Source organism: Thamnophis sirtalis, unplaced genomic scaffold (genome assembly GCF_051295495.1).
Source record: "Thamnophis sirtalis isolate CommonGarterSnake01/CBP01778 unplaced genomic scaffold, rThaSir2_p1.2 scaffold_1, whole genome shotgun sequence".
NCBI lineage: Eukaryota > Metazoa > Chordata > Lepidosauria > Squamata > Natricidae > Thamnophis > Thamnophis sirtalis.
In genome coordinates, this window is record NW_028261381.1 from 24,697,534 (window position 1) to 24,716,074 (window position 18,541).

Sequence of the window (18,541 nt, forward strand, 5' to 3'; positions counted from 1 at the left end):
CTTCTGCGACGACTGCGGGAGGTGGGGGTGGGAGGCACCGTGTTGCGGTGGTTCTCTTCCTACCTCTCGGACAGGTCGCAGTCGGTGTTAGTGGGGGGGCAGAGATCGTCCCCTAGGCCCCTAACATATGGGGTGCCTCAGGGCTCGGTCTTATCCCCCCTACTATTCAACATCTACATGAAACCGCTGGGAGAGATCATCCGCAGGCACGGGATTAGATACCATCAATATGCGGACGATACTCAACTGTATCTGTCCGCCCCGTGCCAACTCAATGAAGCGGCAGACGTGATGAGCCGGGGTCTGGAGGCGGTTATGGACTGGATGAGGGCTAACAAGCATGTGCTCAACCCAGAAAAGACCGAGTGGCTGTTGTGTTTCCCTCCCAAGGATTCCACCAATATTCCATCTCTCAGGCTGGGGGGCCAAACTCTATACCCCTCAGAGAGGGTCCGCAACTTGGGAGTCCTCCTAGATCCACAGCTATCATTCGACCACCATTTGACGGCTGTGGCTAGGGGGGCATTCGCCCAGGTACGCCTGGTGCGCCAGTTGCGACCCTACCTGAATCGGGAGGCACTCACAACAGTCACTCGGGCCCTCGTGACCTCTAGGCTGGAATACTGCAATGTGCTCTACATGGGGCTGCCCTTGAAGAGCATCCGGCGTCTTCAGCTAGTGCAGAACGCAGCCGCGCGAGCGATAGTGGGTGCACCGCGGTTCACCCACATTACACCTATCCTCCGCGAGCTGCGCTGGCTACCTGTCGACTTCCGGATGCGCTTCAAGGTGCTGTTAATCACCCATAAAGCCCTACATGGTAGTGGATCTGGATACTTGAGAGACCGCCTTCTGCCAATTACCTCCCTGCGACCAATAAGATCACACAGATTGGGCCTCCTCCGTATTCCATCGGCCAGCCAGTGTCGGCTGGCAACTACAAGGAGGAGGGCCTTCTCAGTAGTCGCCCCGACCCTTTGGAACGAACTCCCCGTGGAGATTCGTACCCTCACCACCGTCCAGGCCTTCCGCACAGCCTTGAAGAACTGGCTAGCCCGTCAGGCCTGGGGATGAAGATAGTTGCCCCCCCCCGAATGATGAATGCATGTTGGTTACTGTTTTTATTATATGTGTCTTTGTTATTGTCTGTATTTCCCCTTCCCCGATTTTGTGTGAGCCGCCCTGAGTCCCCTCAGGGAAAAGGGCGGCCTACAAATCTCAATAAAATCAAATCAAAAATCAAAAAAAAATCAAATCCGTTTCAGCAGTGGTATGGAAAATTAAGCTGAAAAAAGTATATCCATGTTTATAATTAAGAAGGCAAAATAGTGTATCGCTCTTATTTTTATATTTTGGCTATCCTTTCTAACATCACTGAGATTATTTCAAGAAGTCACAATACAGATGGAACTTATGTACTACTAAGAGAGTGTTACGCTGCAATGTCCTGGAAGAAATGACCTTTATAACTGTGGGAAGTTATCATCCAGCCCTCTCCCAGAAAAATGAAATATCCTAGGAAATATTGAAAAGGCAGAATATTTCTCTGGATGTGAAAAGAAAGAAACATGCTTTAAAAGACAGAATAGTTGCCTGTAGCTTCTTGCCCACCCCCACTTTGTCAATAGGCCCATTAAGAAGGCCAGGCTAGCCCACTTTACATAATAAAGATTTCCCCACTGCAGCTGTAGGGGGAAGGGATAATACTCAACTCTCCACATGGCATCTGAGAACTCATCTATGGATTCAAAACAGCCTAGAGAGTAGCCCCCTGCATGGCACCATGGGAGTCTGACAACCAATCAGAATACATTTCTTACACAGGAACAGGAAACAGAGAGGTGGGACTAAACAGGGCATAAAAAGCCTAGCAAGCCCCTTTCTCAGCCCTTCCTTCTCTTCTTCTCCATCAACATTGAAACATGTGATCACCTTTTCTGTTCAGGGCTCAAGCCATGTGGCCCTGTCCAACAATAAACCATCTTTCCAAGCAGCCTCCATGTCTCCAGTGTCTTCTTCCCCACTTGGAGCTGAACCCAGAAGGACATTTCTTTCAACATAACTATGGATGTAGCTAGGCAATAAAGTTGTAGTTTTCTCACATGATGTTCTCTGTCAAAAGGGGCACATGGTACAGCATACAATTATGGTTTCCAATTCAACGTTAGCAAGTGGGATTTATAACAAAACCAAATTCGGCTCCAACCGTTGAGACTTCCTCTTCTTCAGACAATGCCATTATATAACCCTCCTGTGGTTTTCCACATTTTCTCCCAATAGTCACACCTCATTTTCTGCCTATAGGGAATGCTATTACAAGGATTTGCCCATCCATACCTATATTGTTAAGTTAAATGTACTTCTATAAATTTCAAGCTTGTTCTTGATGTTTTCTTTTTATGAGTTGGGGAAAACATAAATCTAATTTATAGACAGAAACTTCAGTTCAGTAGTAGCATGTATGACTGATAAGCACAATGAGAACAATTTATAAGAAAGAGAAAGTGGACAGCAAATCTAATTAGTTAATTGAGCCATAAACAATTAATAATATATATGCCCAGCTTTAAAAAGTTCCTGATTTGAAAAGTAAAAAAGGAGGAAATGGCTAAGTCAGCACTTTGCATTGAAGAGCTGTCTCAAGAAGCACTCCATAACTTTAGAAAATAAGACCATTGTTAATGTAGCAGTTATCATCCTAAACATGTCTCAGATTCAGATTCAGATTTAGTTTATTTGTATGCCGCCCTTCTCTGGGAGGGACTCAGGGCGGCGAACAACTCAAAAGGGGAGAGGGAACATAGAACACAATAGACATGATTAAAATAAACAAGAATCATACAGCCATACAGGTCGAGAGGGGAGGGGAACTCATCAACCCCAGGCCTGCCGGCACAGCCAGGTTTTGACGGCTTTCTGGAAGGCCTGGAGAGAGGTGAGGGTCCGAATCTCCGCGGGGAGTTCATTCCAAAGGGCCGGAGCTGCCACAGAGAAAGCCCTCCCCCGGGTGGTAGCCAGGTGGCATTGGCTGGTGGACGGAACCCGGAGGAGGCCAACCCTGTGTGATCTAATGGGTCTTTGGGAGGTAATTGGCAGCAGGCGGTCTCTCAAGTACCCAGGTCTCAGGAGGAGATGCTTTGGAAGAAATGGAGAGGTATATAGAGAAAAAATGCTTCCCAGGCAGCGGTGGTATTCTACCGGTAGCAGAAAGTGCAGGTGGCTCCACCCACCTGTCCCAGTTCTATGGCATCCCATTTAGGCCCTTTTTTCACCAAAAGTGCAGGTGCACGTGCTCACATTTGCAAACCGGTAGGGAAGGTAAGTGTAAGTGTGCCTAGGACTCAGGAGTGGTTGAGATAGGTCTGATGAGTTGGGACTATTTAAACTTCAGAGGGATCAAGAGGTGGGTTTTTTGTTTTTGTTTTTTACAAAATCGCAAGCCATCATTCAGTCGAGACTTGCCCAACCTTATGTCTTCAGTGAATACCAGGAGTATAACTCTTAGTGCCTTTTCCCACTGTTATCTTGGAAGACTTTCCACCCAACCTTGACTTGAACAGAAATCTACATCAGTATGACATTTGCTGCCCCCATTGCTATGTTATCTCTATTGCTGATCAGGTCCTTACAGCCATGCAAGATACCCATGTTTCCCCGAAAATAAGACTGGGTCTTATATTAATTTGGGGGGGCTTATTTTGGGGTAGGGCTTATATTATGAGCATCCTGAAAAATCATGCTAGGGCTTATTTTCCAGTTGGGTCTTATTTTTGGGTCAACAGGGTAATAGATGATGACGCCTGACAAATGTTATACTCCTTTAGACTGCCCTTGGGTGGTTTTTGAATAAGGGAAGGAAAGGCTAATTTTAGCACTGGTACCAGTGGTGGGATTCAAATAATTTAACAACCGGTTCTCTGACCTAATGACCAGCTGGGTAAGTTTGGCTCAGTGGTCATGTGACTGGGTTGGCATGGCCAACTCAATGTCACTCACATCGATAGGCACTTCGCTTTAGCTGCTACAATGTAATAAGGGTTAACCGGAGAGGCAGTTTCTATAAGCAGGGCAATAAAAATTAAGCTAGAAACAACACTAGAATGTTTCCTTCCTGCCTTCCTTACAGGATTAGCCCTGTAAAGTGGAAAAAAACGAAAGGAGATTTCTTCCAACAACCAGTTCTCCAAACTGCTTAGAAAGTTAACAACAGGTTCTTCCAAATAGGTGCGAACTGGCTGAACCCCACCACTGATTGGTACATTCTAGGACAACCTGTCTTCTCTGATCTGGGATAAGAGAAAGGCAGTGATGAGGATTTGGCACTGAAAATATGTTCTTGGTGCCATTGTTTTTATTTATTTTCTACACTTCTTAACCGTCCATGTCCCATAGAGGTGGTTAGATGGCTAGATGTAAATGGGGAAAAGGCCTCACAATTCTGCTTAGGGAAAGCTGGTTTATTTGTGCAACAAATTTAATAACCCTAATCTATTAAAACTCTACCAGTTTGGTTACAGGAATCAACATTTTACTTTTCGACACCACGTTCAGTAATGTAATGTAAGACCCAAAAGTCATATAATATTGATGTGTGTAATATACAGATCTTACAGTACTGTCATGGCAATGGAAATAAGGCTTACATGGACTCATGGTTAATGATGAGGGAGAATTGGAAATTAGCATATAGATTGATACAAAAACAAAAAGAGATTGGTGCCAGACGGCCCATAATGGAGAAGGTATAAGTACTTTGCACGGTTCGAATCTCAAGGTGGATAGTTCCCAAGTGCAGAGAGTACACCATGGCAAAAATGATCCTTCAAATATTTTGCAGTGTATCAAATCATAAAGATGTGGATTGGGCTCTAGAAGGCAAAGAATGTACATCCCACATTCTTGTAGGCCTTTAGATATCAAAGATGGAATGCTATGACTAGGAAACAGGAGATTTGTTCTATGTGGGCCAGTCCATTGGAAGGAAGCTAGGGGTGTGAAGAGCAATGTATTCTGAGGGAACAATTTCTGCATTCATGAGGTTAACAGTCAAGTAGCTGATGAGATATGGCAGCTTAAAGGAAAAATGAATTGAGATACATTATAATATGCAATGTATATTATGGAAAAAATCAATCAATTCTGACAATATTAAATTCGTATCCTCACACTAAGAAAAGTAGCACAGCTAGCCAATATAACCAGATACAATGCTTTGTCAAAAACTCTTGGTTTTCATTAATTTTATTTTATTTACTCATAGCACCAAGGGAATATTCCAGAGGTGGTATTCAGCAGGTTTAGACCAGTTCTGAAGAACCGGTAGTGGAAATTTTGAGTAGTTCAGAGAACTGGTAAATACACCTCTGACTGGCCCCTCCCCCATCTATTATCTGCCTCCTGAGTCCCAGCGGATTAGGAGGAAATAGAGATTTTTACAGTATCCTTCCCCTGCAACGCCCACCAAGCCACACCCACCAAGCCACACCACGCCCACCAAGCTATGCCCACAGAACTGGTAGTAAAAAAAATTGAATTCCACCACTGGAATATTCTATATATTTTCTCAACTATAGTGGGCAAAAATGGAAGCTATTATTAAAAGTTCTATAAAAGATTAGTAAACTATCTTCATATTTCTAGTTTGTATGAAAATAAGACCTCTTCAGATAATAAGCCCAATCGGGCTTTTGAGCACATGCGCTAAGATAATTCCTCCCTGAAAATATTGCAACACAGTAGCAGCCAGGAGACCAAGCTCACTGCTTCCTGCACCTCAAAAATAATAAAACTTCCCCAAAAATAAGGCCAAGTGCTTATTTCGGGGGTCAAAAGAAAATAAGACCCCGTCTTATTTTTGGAGAAACACAGCATATATAGCAGGCAGAAAGTGAATAAGGATATTTCACAGTATTAGGATCTGGAGTCAGCTGCTGACCCTGAATGTTACTATATCCATGCTCTGCTGTAAAATAAGTCATCATTATTGTGGGATAGGACATTAGCATATATTTCATATTTAATTTCTATAACCACTTCCTCAAAACATCTGCTCCCAATAAAGTCACCTCCCTGAAGTCATGTAAATAACTTCCTTGAAGGCAAGTGACTCAGAAGTCTCAATTAATTTTACCCGGCACTGCAAAAATCAATTGCTTTTCATTTTCTCTTTTGAAATATCAAACATCAAACGTAATATGTATATGCTCAATCATCTTCAGTCAGCCCCGTTATGAAAAGAAAGAAAGTCAAACAATATTATTAATTGGCGGACTCCTAACATTAATGACACATGATTCATGCAATAGACATTGAATCGTGAATAATATAGATCAGAATTAGAAAAGAACTTCCAAAGTTTGAATTGTGCTGGATGAGGCCATTTGCTCTACAATGCCAATGCCATGTGTTATGTATGAATGAGCCCAATCTCTTTCGTTACAGAATGTGCATTCAGGATAACCTTTGCTGAATGGAGCTACAACCTACCTGGACCATTCTTGCAGGGATAGTTATGAAATTTGAAAGTATGGGATGTGGAATGAGGGATTGAAGTTCAAGAAAGATAGGTTACAGTAGGCCTGTACAGTTACAGTACAATGGAGATGGCTGGCAATTTTTCATGAACAGAGGTGACATTTCTAAAAAATTATGTTGAGGCTGCTGGTAACGAATGATCCAGATTTATTGAGTCTGACCCAGTGTAAATAGTTAAGATGTTAAACAGGACTGGAGAGAACCAGGATCAAGTCCATACTCAAGAATGGAAAATTTGAGCCAGTCACTCTCTGTCAGCACCGTAAGGTAGAAGATTGAGCCTGCGAGCAAGAGCTGGAGACCAAACCAAAGGTGGATTCCTACCGGTTCAAACTGGTTTGGCCGAGTATGTAGTAACTCAGCCGACCACACCCACGGTTCTATCGGTGGTGCCTATGTTTTTTGCTTCTGCACATGTGCAGAAGCTTTTTTTTTAACCTATTGCACATGTGCGCAGCAAGCAAACTTGAACATCATCAGTCAATTGTAAAAGGCAGATTTACTTTGAACACATTAACATCCCATAATAATACATTTAATATGATTAAATAACAATGTCTGCCTATCCCAGATCTTTGGGAAGGACTCAACAGATTTACAAAGATGTCAAATCCATCTGTCTGACTGTGCAACCCACAAGAATAAGAATATGAATACATCTAAAGAGAGAGAAAAGTGCTAAAGAACAGTGGAAACTATCCATTAAAGTTATCAATACTTAGGCTCTACCTGCGATACAACACATGGCTGGAATTACAGTATTAACTGGACTGGACAGTTGGACCAAAAAAGAAAGAAGAAAACTCATGACTATTCACTATACGTGGTATCCTCATAGTGATATTGATAGATTATAGAAATCCCTATAGAAAGGAGGCAGAGGTTTACTGTTGAGGAAAAGAAGCATGCATTGGCTGAGTAAAAGACAACCAAGAACAAGCATTGATGCAAATGAAAATACATTTACGGAATGTAAAGAAAACAGATCATGAATATCAAAATAATGTAATAAAACCACAAACAGAATGCTGGCAAGAAAAAAAAATTACATGATCAATTTCTACAAAAGATTGAGGAGAAAATGGATAAAGGTAGAAACCAATCAATGGCTTATGTTCCAATTATAATTGAAATATTAAAAGAAGAAAATGAAGGCTTGATTTTGACCGTGGAAGAACAAGTTATTTGAACCAAAGCAGTCAAGGCCAGAATTGAAAAATCATCAAGTGATTCAAAGGGCAGATTATACAAAGAAGCCGAGGAAACAGTAGATCATATATTTAGCTTGCGCAATAAGAATGCACCAGCTGATTATAAACAATGACACAATAACACAATGATCAAAATGATTCACTGGAACACCTGTAAAAATGATCTTGTGGCAAAAGTGAAAAATCAGTGGGAATATAGAATTGAAAAAGTAGTAAAAAAAATAAGCAGGTTGAAATATTGTGGAATTTCTGAATTCAAATTGATATACCTTGGCTCATAACACACCAGATTTAATTGTGGTTGAAAAAAATAAAATGATAATTAATGTGGGAATACTAGGGGTAGTAGAATAGTAGAATAGAAGAATTGGAGAAGACTATGAAGTATCAATATCTGAAGAGGGAAGTTGAAAATTTATGGCATAAATGGGCCATAATGGTCCCAGTAGTTATCATCAGACAGGGTGCCATACCAAAAAACTCTTGGACAGCACTTAGAAAATCTGTGATTGACAAAATTTCCATCTGTCAATTACAAAAGGCTGCACATATATACTACATCAATATAGGATGACATCCTAGGTTCTTGGGAAGAATTCAGTGCCAACCCCAAGTAAAGAATTGACAGCTATGATTTCACATTGTTGTGTAAATAATAATAAATCACATGAGTCTCCAGAGATTTAAGATTCTTCTTTGTAACTTGTCGCTATAGCACACACACTTATTGGCATTATGAAAGATGATTTTCTCAATTTTCATTATTGATCTCTGAAGTTTGCTGATAACTGAGGCCAAGCCAGTTCTATCTAAGATGCCCTTCGGAAGCTAGCAAAGACTATTTTATTCAGATAGAGGTGGTGGGGGTTTCCATTTCGAGCTGGCTTAACCTGCACGTGCTGTTTCTTTTTTTCTTTTTAATTAAGCTACGCTATCTTTAGTTTTATGTTTTAATATTGTTCTGTATTTTAACTACATCTTTTTATACTGTTTGCTAATTTATTTCAATGCTATTTTGCATGGAAAGGCAATACACAATATAAAAGTAAAAAGTAAATTAACTATATTTATCCCCATATTTTGCATCTTTCCTAAACCTATTTAGAAATTTTTCCTACCGATTCTATGAAAGTGCGCTTTGTGCACGCGTGCAGCACTCAAAGACCGCCCTTGGTGTCAGCGCTGGTGAGCTGAGCTGCTTTTTTGCTCAATCTGCTCTGCTGCACAAATCAGTTGAGCTAAAAAACAAGGGAATGTAGGACAGGGAACCACCGGGGTGGGGGGGACAACCAGAGATGGTATTTGCCGGTTCTCTGAACTACTCAAAATTTTCCACTACCAGTTCACCTGAACAGGTCCAAACTGCCTAAAATACCACCCCTGTTCCTGGCACTACAATTTAATATAATCGCAGTAATAAAAGCTTATTAAAAAAGCAAAAATAAATCCTGTATCAATAAGCATGTACTGTACATAAACACACACATAAAATCACACATTCATCTTTTTTCTTTTTCCTTGCTGTATCCTCTAGTCTTGACCCACTAAAATTTGGCTACAACTATAAAAATATTGTTATATCAAAAGAGCTCTCAAATGCCTTTGAGACTGTGGTGGGTTGCAGGCGGTACGCCCCAGTACAGGCGTACTGGAGCCTGCCTGGAGCACCGGATACCGTTCCAGTACGGTGCTCTAGAGGGCCCACCCGCCCGCCCAAGCTTTTTACCATGTTTTAAAGCTTTTGGCACTTCCACACACGTACATGATGCGAACAGCGTCTGCACAATGCTCCACTGAACAGCTGGAGTGTCGTGGAGGCTTGCGGAAGCATCGTTTGCAGCTACAACGCATGCACGTGCCACACATGTGCATGTGGGCAATGCTGGGCCCGTGCCAACCATACCAGTTGGAAGGGGATCCGGAACCCACCATTTCTTTGAGACATCTGAAAAGTAAACTTTATTCTATATCCCGATTTTTCTCTAAATAATATCAGTGTTTCTCAATTTTGGCAACTTTTGAGACATGTGGACTTCAACTCCCAGAATTCCCCAGCCGACATGCATTTTAAAGTCTACAAGGTTGAGAAACACTGATGTTATTTTCCTAAAACTGAGCAGACTCTACCTCTTATTTAAATGGCATTGCGGCATAGAATAAAATAACCACCCCAGTAAGAGAACAAATGTTACTAAATGGGGAGTAAAGAAACCTAAAGCTATTAACTTAGGGCTGACCTTCAGCCCCATGTTCAGGGTTACTAAGCAGTGAATAAGAGATGCTGAGGGGAAAGGCAGATACTGTGTGGAGCAGGCATTTTTCCCCCTAAATAAGTCTAGTGCAATGTTTATTGACAAATCATTTTAAGTATTAAGACTGACCTTTCCATTTGCAATTTCATAGTTCTGTCATTTCTGTCGGGCTAGCTTTTCTTATTCAAATATACTTTTTAAACACCTTAATTAAAAGGGGCTGAACAGATAGAAGTATGTGAAATATACATTTGATATTTCAAGTTATCATTTAGAGAGCATGAATGGAACTCTGTTATAATTACCGTACACTGGCTTTTACAGCAGGACTCTCAGCTGACTAAAAATCGTACTGCGAGGGGCTTTTTAGTTGTTCATCTTAGCATTTGTCTTGATACTTTGCAGGGGCTGCTTGTTCTGCATTGCACTTGCCTAATTCTTACAGCAAAGCTTAGCAATGCATGATGCAGCAAGGGTAGGGGAGAAGTTGTTCCTCGCTTGTCCCAGAACCTGATGGTGATTAGGACTGAAAGAAAGTGACTGGCCCAAGGTCACCCAGATGGCTTCTGTGCCTAAAGAAAGACTAGAAACTAGGTCTCCCTGCATCTAATTCAGCACATCATCTCCAACACAGGGTAGCTCTCATAAATTCGTTTTTCTTCCGCAGAGACACTTTCGTTTTAAAGGGACAAGCCATATTACAATACAATCTGTTTGTTGGTTAATAGGTTATAGGTTATAGGTTATAGGTTTATTATTTATAGGCCGCCCTTTTCCCTGAGGGGACTCAGGGCGGCTTACAGTTCATAGGGAGGGGAATACAAGACAGTGAGACATAAAACACTACATAATTAAAAATAGAACACAACATTCATCATTCGGGCGGGGGCGGATTGCAATCTTTAACCCCAGGCCTGACGGGATAGCCAGGTCTTAAGGGCTGTGCGGAAGGTCTGGACGGTGGTGAGGGTACGAATCTCCATGGGGAGATCGTTCCAAAGGGTCGGAGCTACTACTGAAAAGGCTCTCCTCCGCGTAGTTGCCAGTCGGCACTGACTGGCGGATGGAACTCGGAGGAGGCCTAATCTGTGCGATCTAATAGGTCGCGAGGAGGTAATTGGCAGGAGGCGGTCTCTCAAGTACCCAGATCCACTACCATGAAGGGCTTTATGGGTGGTAAGTAGCACCTTGAAGCGCACCCGGAGATCAACAGGTAGCCAGCGCATCTCGCGGAGGATAGGTGTGCAGAGAAGGGCAACCTTTTGGTGGTTGGAGCCTCATTTGCCACTTTTTGGGTAATTGGCAGGATTGTGTTGATGATCTTCTTGGAAGTTTGTCTGAAGTATGCTTTCTCTTCTGTTTTTTCCAGTGATGATTCTATTTTAAAGTCTACATTGTCCTGGCATCCAAACAATATCCAAACAACATCACTGCTTTTAATTGTGATCAGAAGCAGCTCTGGAAACTGTACCAAACAAGGTTTCAAACCGTAGACTGTCCAACTTTCACTAAAATTGTTAGTGCTTTTTACAGGCCCACAAATTTGTTGTTTTTAAGAAGAAAAGATTACACATACCTCTTTAAAATATTATTTTTAACGATGGAGCAAAAGACTTTCTGCAGTTTTTAGAGCATTGCTCACCCTTATCTTCTATTTCTAGACAAAAATCAGGCTCAAATAATAAAACATGTTTAGTAACTGAGGAGGCTAAGTGAATGTAAATCTCCACTCAGCCATTTTTCTCCCTAGGATAAAACAAGCATCAGTCACTGAGTGGGAGAAATACCACATATCCTGTCCGCTGTGTTTTACAAGTTTGAGCTGAAAAGTGTGGTAAATCAAGCATTGGGAAAAGAATTGCACAAGCTGAATCATTAACAAGCAGGATTAGTAACACATGAGATCCTCAAAAGCATTGCATGTCATAGCAAGTCTGTTCATTTTCCAAGTGCTCTTCAGAGCTTTCAACTGTTCTGTCCACTCCACTTTTCCAACTTCTACTTTTCTTTTTTCTTTCTTTCATCTGATACTTATTCTTCTTCTACTGAATACATTCAGTGTGTCTCTCTAAGTTTCCATCCTCTTATGGTATGGTGGTATGATGCTGGTTCTCACTGGTTCAGGTGAACCAGAAGTGGCGGTGGCGTGAGGCTCCGCCCACCTACCCTGATGTCATCAAGGACCTTCTGTACAGGTAGAAGTATGTGTGCTCTCTCGCTACTGAACCGGTAGTGAAGAAAATAGAATACCATCTCTGTCTTAAGCCTACCTATTTTTAAATGTGAAAGTCTGCCCTCACTTTTCTTTATCCACTGTTATGGCTATCACCATCTTTGAAAGTCCATTTTCATTATTAAATGAAGTGCAGAAAACGCAGGAAAATGATAACATACAACATGTTCTTCAGTCTGAGCAGCATATATTTAAAGACTGAATTAAATCACGACGGAGTATAGGGAGCCATAAGTTCAATCAATCAATCAATCAATCAATCAATAAGTTTCAAAATCACAATCCAGCAAACAGCTAGATGTATTCCTTTATTCATTTTTGGTATATAAATTGAGGGAAGTCCTAACTTTTATTTCTCTTGGCTAGTCATCAAAGGATTTAGAACAGGCAACTTTAAGATATCCCTGGCTGAAGAATTCTGGGAGTTGAAATCTTAAAGTTGTCCAAAAAAAAATTAAAAACTCACTGATTTAGAGAATTAGGGCAGCACATCCAGCAGGACTAAAAAAGCAAGATACACAGCACATTATAGCTATAACCTACCTCAGGAGCCATCCAAAATGGTGTCCCAACTGAAGTGTTTCTCCTCAGCCTGGTAGTGGTGAGCTGTGCAGAAACACCTGTCGTAAGAAAAGACATTCTGAACATTTGCTGGGAAGCTTGTTTACCTTTCCATACAATGCCTGAGAGAAAAATCAATGTCAATAGATTTGCAGGTTTTTCCCACTAACTGGGGGAGGATTTGCAAGCTAGGCAAATTTAACTTAAATGTTTTTGGCGCTGGCCTGCTGCTTCATAGTTTAAGAATCACTTAAGGCACCAAGAACTTGCTATAATTCTGGGAGGAAATAAGGACGAAAGAAAGAAAGAAGAAATTTCTGTGAAAGTTGGAACACAGCCAAGTTTTTTTTTTTTTTAAATCACTAAAGCTGCGCACGAAACTTTTATCATAGATTCTGCAGCCTGAAAAGTTTACAAGAATCCAATGTAGCTCAAGAAAATCCTTTACTTTAGGAACACAATCAAAGTTCTCATTCCATCCTTCTTATTCTGTTCTTGCCCTGTACTTTAAATATTTGGTATCAACAGAGTACAGGAAGTCCTCGACTTACAACAGTTTATTTAGTGACTGTTTAAAGTTACAATGGCACTGGAAAAAGTGACCTATGACTGTTTTCCACACTTATGACCATTGCAGCAGCCCCATGATCACATGATCAAAATTCAGATGCTTGGCAACTGACTCAAATTTATGATGGTTGCCGTATCCCAGGATCTTGTGAACACGTTTTGTAACCTTCTGACAATGAGGAAACAAGATTTGCTTAACAACCATGCTACTCGCTGAACAACTGCAATGATTCATTTAACAACTTTGGCAAGAAAGGTCGTAAAATGGAGCAAAACTCACTTAACAAATGTCTCACTTAGCAAGAGAAATGTTGGACTCAATTGTGGTTGTATGTAAATCGAGTATTGCAACTGTGGAGGTCACAGTCTTTCCCCGGAAATTGTGGAAGGAGATCTAGATTTATCCATTAAAAAGCAACCATTGAGATAATGCAGGTGGTGTGGCAACCACTTATAGAATGGTTATTTGACTGAATGAATATTGAATATTTTCTGTCATTTTCACACATCTCCCCTGTGAAGGGTCAGCTTTGGAAGCCATATTAACATTCGGAAGCTTCCACGCTGCAACATTCTTGTGCTTGGGAAATTAGGAGGGGGGGGATTTAGTAGAGGGAATCTAGTTAGACATAATAGCATTCTTCTTTTCGGTCAAGGTCATGATATTCCTGCACCCGGAGGAGGAGTGGTTGGAGTGATGTCTCGAGTTGGGACAGATGGGGATTGGGGACCATGTGATGGACTGATGGGTGCAGGGGCTGGGCTTGGGCTTTTGACTTTCTGAGGGAAAGCCCAGAAATCTCTGGTTTGGGTTTCCCCAGATGTTCCTGTATACCTCCTCTAATAAATGGGAGCTTTGAGAAAATGCCTGTCTAGGAGTTTTTCATTGGAGTCGGGTCTTTCCGGAACGCTGACATGAAGATTCTGTAATAGTTCAAAAGCAACCCCAGGCTTCTATGATCCTGTGACATTGACTCAGCTCAGTAGCTGAACCAAATTTATTTCTGGATCAGCTTCAGTGAAGCCCGAATTGGGTAAAACAAAAAAACAAAAAAAACCACAGCAGCATATTCTTTTCTTTGCAAAATAGATCCCTGCAGACTTTGAGCTTGGTTAGCAGCCCTATTGAAGTTCTCGCTCACTTCTTCTCTGGGCTCCTTTCAACCTTTCTACCAGGTCATTCCCATGGGATGCTGCTTTGATCTAGCCAAGAGTATTCACTTGCCTCCCCACCCCCACCCCTCTCTTAGGCAAAGAATTGCTGCAGGCTGCTTGGATTTTTAAATCCGTTTTCTTTCTCTTTTGTTTGAAGTTGGGGATGAGTTGACCCGGTTACTGCAGTGAATTAGATAACAGCGGGATTGTGCAAATGTCCTTGCGATGCATTCAAGTCCTTCTAGCCTAAAAAGTAGCCTAAAAGAAGTGAGCTCTCTTTTAAACTCCTAATGCAGGGACAACTTAGTGCCTAGTTACAAAACTGATGACATATCATGTCTCCTTAACAACTTTCAAAGGGGTCTTCATTACAGGAGGAACGATGGCCTGATACTTGATAATCAGACAGCTTCATCTTGGTTTTACTGAAGAGATGTGTCTTTCATTTCCTTTCGGTCACCACAATATAAAAAAAAATGTTGAGACTCTGAAAAGAGTGCATAGAAGAGCAGCAAGGACGATTTGGGGTGGGGTGGGGGGCTGAAGGCTAAAACATATCAGGACCAGTTGCAGGAATTGGGTATGTCTAGTTTAGTGAGAAGAAGGTAGCAGTGTTCCATTATTTGAGGGGCAGCCTTAAAGGCAAGACAAGAAGTAATGGATGGAAACTGAACAAAGAGAGAAGCAACCTAGAACTAAGGAGAAATTTCCTGACAGTAAGAACAATCAACCAGTGGAACAATTGCGGATGCTCCAACACTCTGGAGGGACTAGACAGCCATTCATCTAAAATGGTATAGTGTATCCTGTGTCAACTCATAAAGTTGCCATGGTGAGGAAAGGCAAGGGAGCACATTCCATGCATACCTTCGGCTGGAGTCGGATCTCAGATTACTACAGCAGGCTTGTGAGGGGGCACCATGTTGGAGAATGTGATTTATGACACAGATTGAGGGGAGGAAAGGAACAGGGGTAAAGTTCAACCATAATTCAAATGAGGCTTAGATCTGGCTGCAATAGAGTATTGCCAAAATGGTGCGCCTAATAAATGACTGGTTTTCTTTTGAAATTTGGCTCAAGGCTCATGAATCAATTAGGGCATCTTTCAGAAACCTGTTTGAGTAGGGGGTTGGAATAGAAGACCTCCAAGGTCCCTTCTAACTCTGTTATTGTTATTCTTCTTTTATGTAAAAGGGAGTGGATAATTTTTTTAGAAAAACATTCTCCAGTCTGTGTACAGTACTGTACTTGCCTCACTAATAGATATTGTTGATTGGATAATGTTTTTAACAGATTCCTATTCATTAGTTGAAAGAGAGGAATGATTGACTTGCTGGTTCATCACCATTCCAAGGTGTGAAGATGACTGGCAGATCAATTTCAAATTCTGCTGCAGGAATTTGAAAGTGATTTTCTTTCATTTACTTGGTTTTTTAAATGGCTATGTGCTTTGCTGTGTACTAATAAAGTTCATATCACATGTCCCAAGCATTTCTTTAAGGCTAGAGATTATCGTACACGAGGTTAAAAAAACCCTCCAGACTTAAACTACTTTTCACCAGTTTTGAAAGAGGCACTAGAAGCTTTCAGATCTTTCAGCAAACTGCAAATCTCCAGATCTTCTGACAAAAACTGAGAAGAGGAAAATAGATGGGATCAGTTTTGCTCTGTCCACACACTCCACGCATACCTGCTGAACTCTAAAAGACCACTGGTTTTAGATGTGGACTTAACTGATAGTCGTACAATGAATATTGCATTTAATCTGCAAAACACACACATTTCATTTTAGGAAATAAATGACTATTTGTACAGTTGAAGTGCTATAAATATATGCCATACACACACACACACACACACACACACACACACACACACACACACACACACACACACACACACCAGGCAATAACCCCTCCCAACCCCATGACTCCTTTTATACACCTCCTCCCTTTAAATAAAGTACAACTAATTTCACAAATACCTTCCCACTCTTGCTTCATTTTGACCTTGTGTTCCTCGGTGGGAATGCAGCAAGGCAATTATGTGCAAAACACAGAAAAAACCTTAACTCTACCAATGTTATTCTCTTCCTGGCCTCTTTTTTTTTCTGACTGACATTGTTTCTTTTGGCATTGATGCTGATATCCTGCAGCTCACTCTAGCAGCTAGTGCTAATTATTACCCTAGGAAGGTGGCATCAGATGAATAGTGATTTCTACCCTTTACCATTTGCTGTTAAAGAGGTTACTAATGAAGTTGTTGTTCCTCAATCCAAGAGCTTGTCCAAGCTCTACTTAAAATGGAATATTTTGAGTACATATTGATAAAGAATTGCTGGCCTCCAGGTCACAAGTGGCATCTGTTCTTGACCCAAAGGTGCTTTTTCAGGAGGCAACTGGACTTTCTTGGTTTTTCTTTTTGAAGACATTTCACTTCTCATCCAAGAAGTGAAACGTCTTCTAAAAGAAGAACACGAAAGTCCAGTTGCCTCCTGAAAAAGCACTTTTGGGACAACCATGACCTGGATGACTGAGAATCTCTACAGACATGAGTTCATTTGGTTTTGTGGTGCCAGGGAATTAGTAAGTCATGATGGAATGTGATGGACTTATTCAAATTGCAAGCTAACTTTTGGCCCTTTCCATGCAAGTTTAGTCCAACTTCTTCCCAAGTGACACTGAAAGAAGACGAGAGCCTTATTTTTGTTACAGTGATATTGGCTTTAACCTGTGATTCCTTTTCCAATTACTATTATTTGACTTTATCCCCCACCCCAAAAAAGCAATAAATTTTCTTGGAAATAAAGTCACCAGCTTCTTTCATCTGGCTTTATATAATTCAATTTTAATCACACTCAAATATAACTGTTGTATTTGAAAATTTAAATGAAATGTTAATTTTTAGGCCCAGGGTACCATATTAGTTTTCAGCTAAGAGGAAATAAATGTGATGAAGGCTAATTGAGAGCAATATCCTTTTTTTCATATGCACAAAAAATATTTATTCTCTGGACTATGGGGAAGGAAGGAAGGAAGGAAGGAAGGAAGGAAGGAAGGAAGGAAGGAAGGAAGGAAGGAAGGAAGGAAGGAAGGAAGGATGGATTACCAAAGTCCACAAGCTTGACTCCTCCTTCCGTTGTCAGGAGAATGTTGTTCCCCTTGACATCACGATGAATGATACGATTGTTGTGCAAATGTTGAAGACCCTAAGTGTCCATAATGAGAAAAAAAGGAGAGAGAAAATAGTTTAATCATATACTTATATAATGTCCCTAATGGAGGGGGGGGGAAATCTGTACCTGCACTGTAGGAACTTCTGTCTACTATATCACAATCGCAATACAACCACCCGCTGCAGTAAACAGGTAACAATTTTCCCCTTTTACCTGGACAGTGTATCAGAATGGCTAAATTGCATCCTATTTTGTCATTAGAAGCAAAATGGGTATTCTTACCAGAAGGGCACCTCTTAAGATGTATGAGATTATTGCTTCTTCCAACTTTTGGCCACTCTTGAGTAGGCCTTTGACAAGTTCTGTGACAGAGCCTCCATTACACAGCTGTTAAGGGGACAGGAGGAAACAAGGCATCCGTTACTCAACAAGCATGCTTAGATCACAATCCCTATAGATGGGCAACTACTTGCACAGAAAATGCAGTAAAGGAAATCAGTCATTACAAATATTCACAGCAGCTATTTCCAAGTAATAGCCATGATCTATTCCAGACACTTTTGGATTTCCAGCATGACATCTTTATTTTTTTTATTTTTTTTTATTTTCCAAATATTTATTTTATTTCTTTAAAATAAAAAACACAAATATTTCATCATTTGTCAATCATTAAGACATTGAAGTACAATTTTTTGTGTGTGTGCCCCTCCCTCCCTCCACCCCCCAACCCCCCTCCTCCTCCCCCCCCCCCGACTTCCCAGAACCCGTACACGGTATGGATTTTTAACTAACCCAGTCTAAATTCTATTGAGAAAAAAGAAATAAAGAAATTAATGACATTCTACATTGA

At 41.1% G+C, this 18,541-nt stretch overlaps 1 protein-coding gene across 1 annotated transcript in view; it reads right to left on the reverse strand.

The window, feature by feature from the left end:
* Positions 1–18,541, reverse strand: part of MYO3B (myosin IIIB) — a 288,019-nt gene that overhangs the window by 257,894 nt on the left and 11,584 nt on the right. Inside the window, exons 3-5 of the mRNA XM_087709242.1 lie at positions 17,974–18,078; positions 17,625–17,724; positions 12,774–12,850 (exon numbers count right to left, since the gene is read on the reverse strand). Of these exons, the coding sequence (XP_087565368.1) occupies positions 12,774–12,850; positions 17,625–17,724; positions 17,974–18,078 (282 nt within the window). The remainder of the gene's footprint in view (positions 1–12,773; positions 12,851–17,624; positions 17,725–17,973; positions 18,079–18,541) is intronic.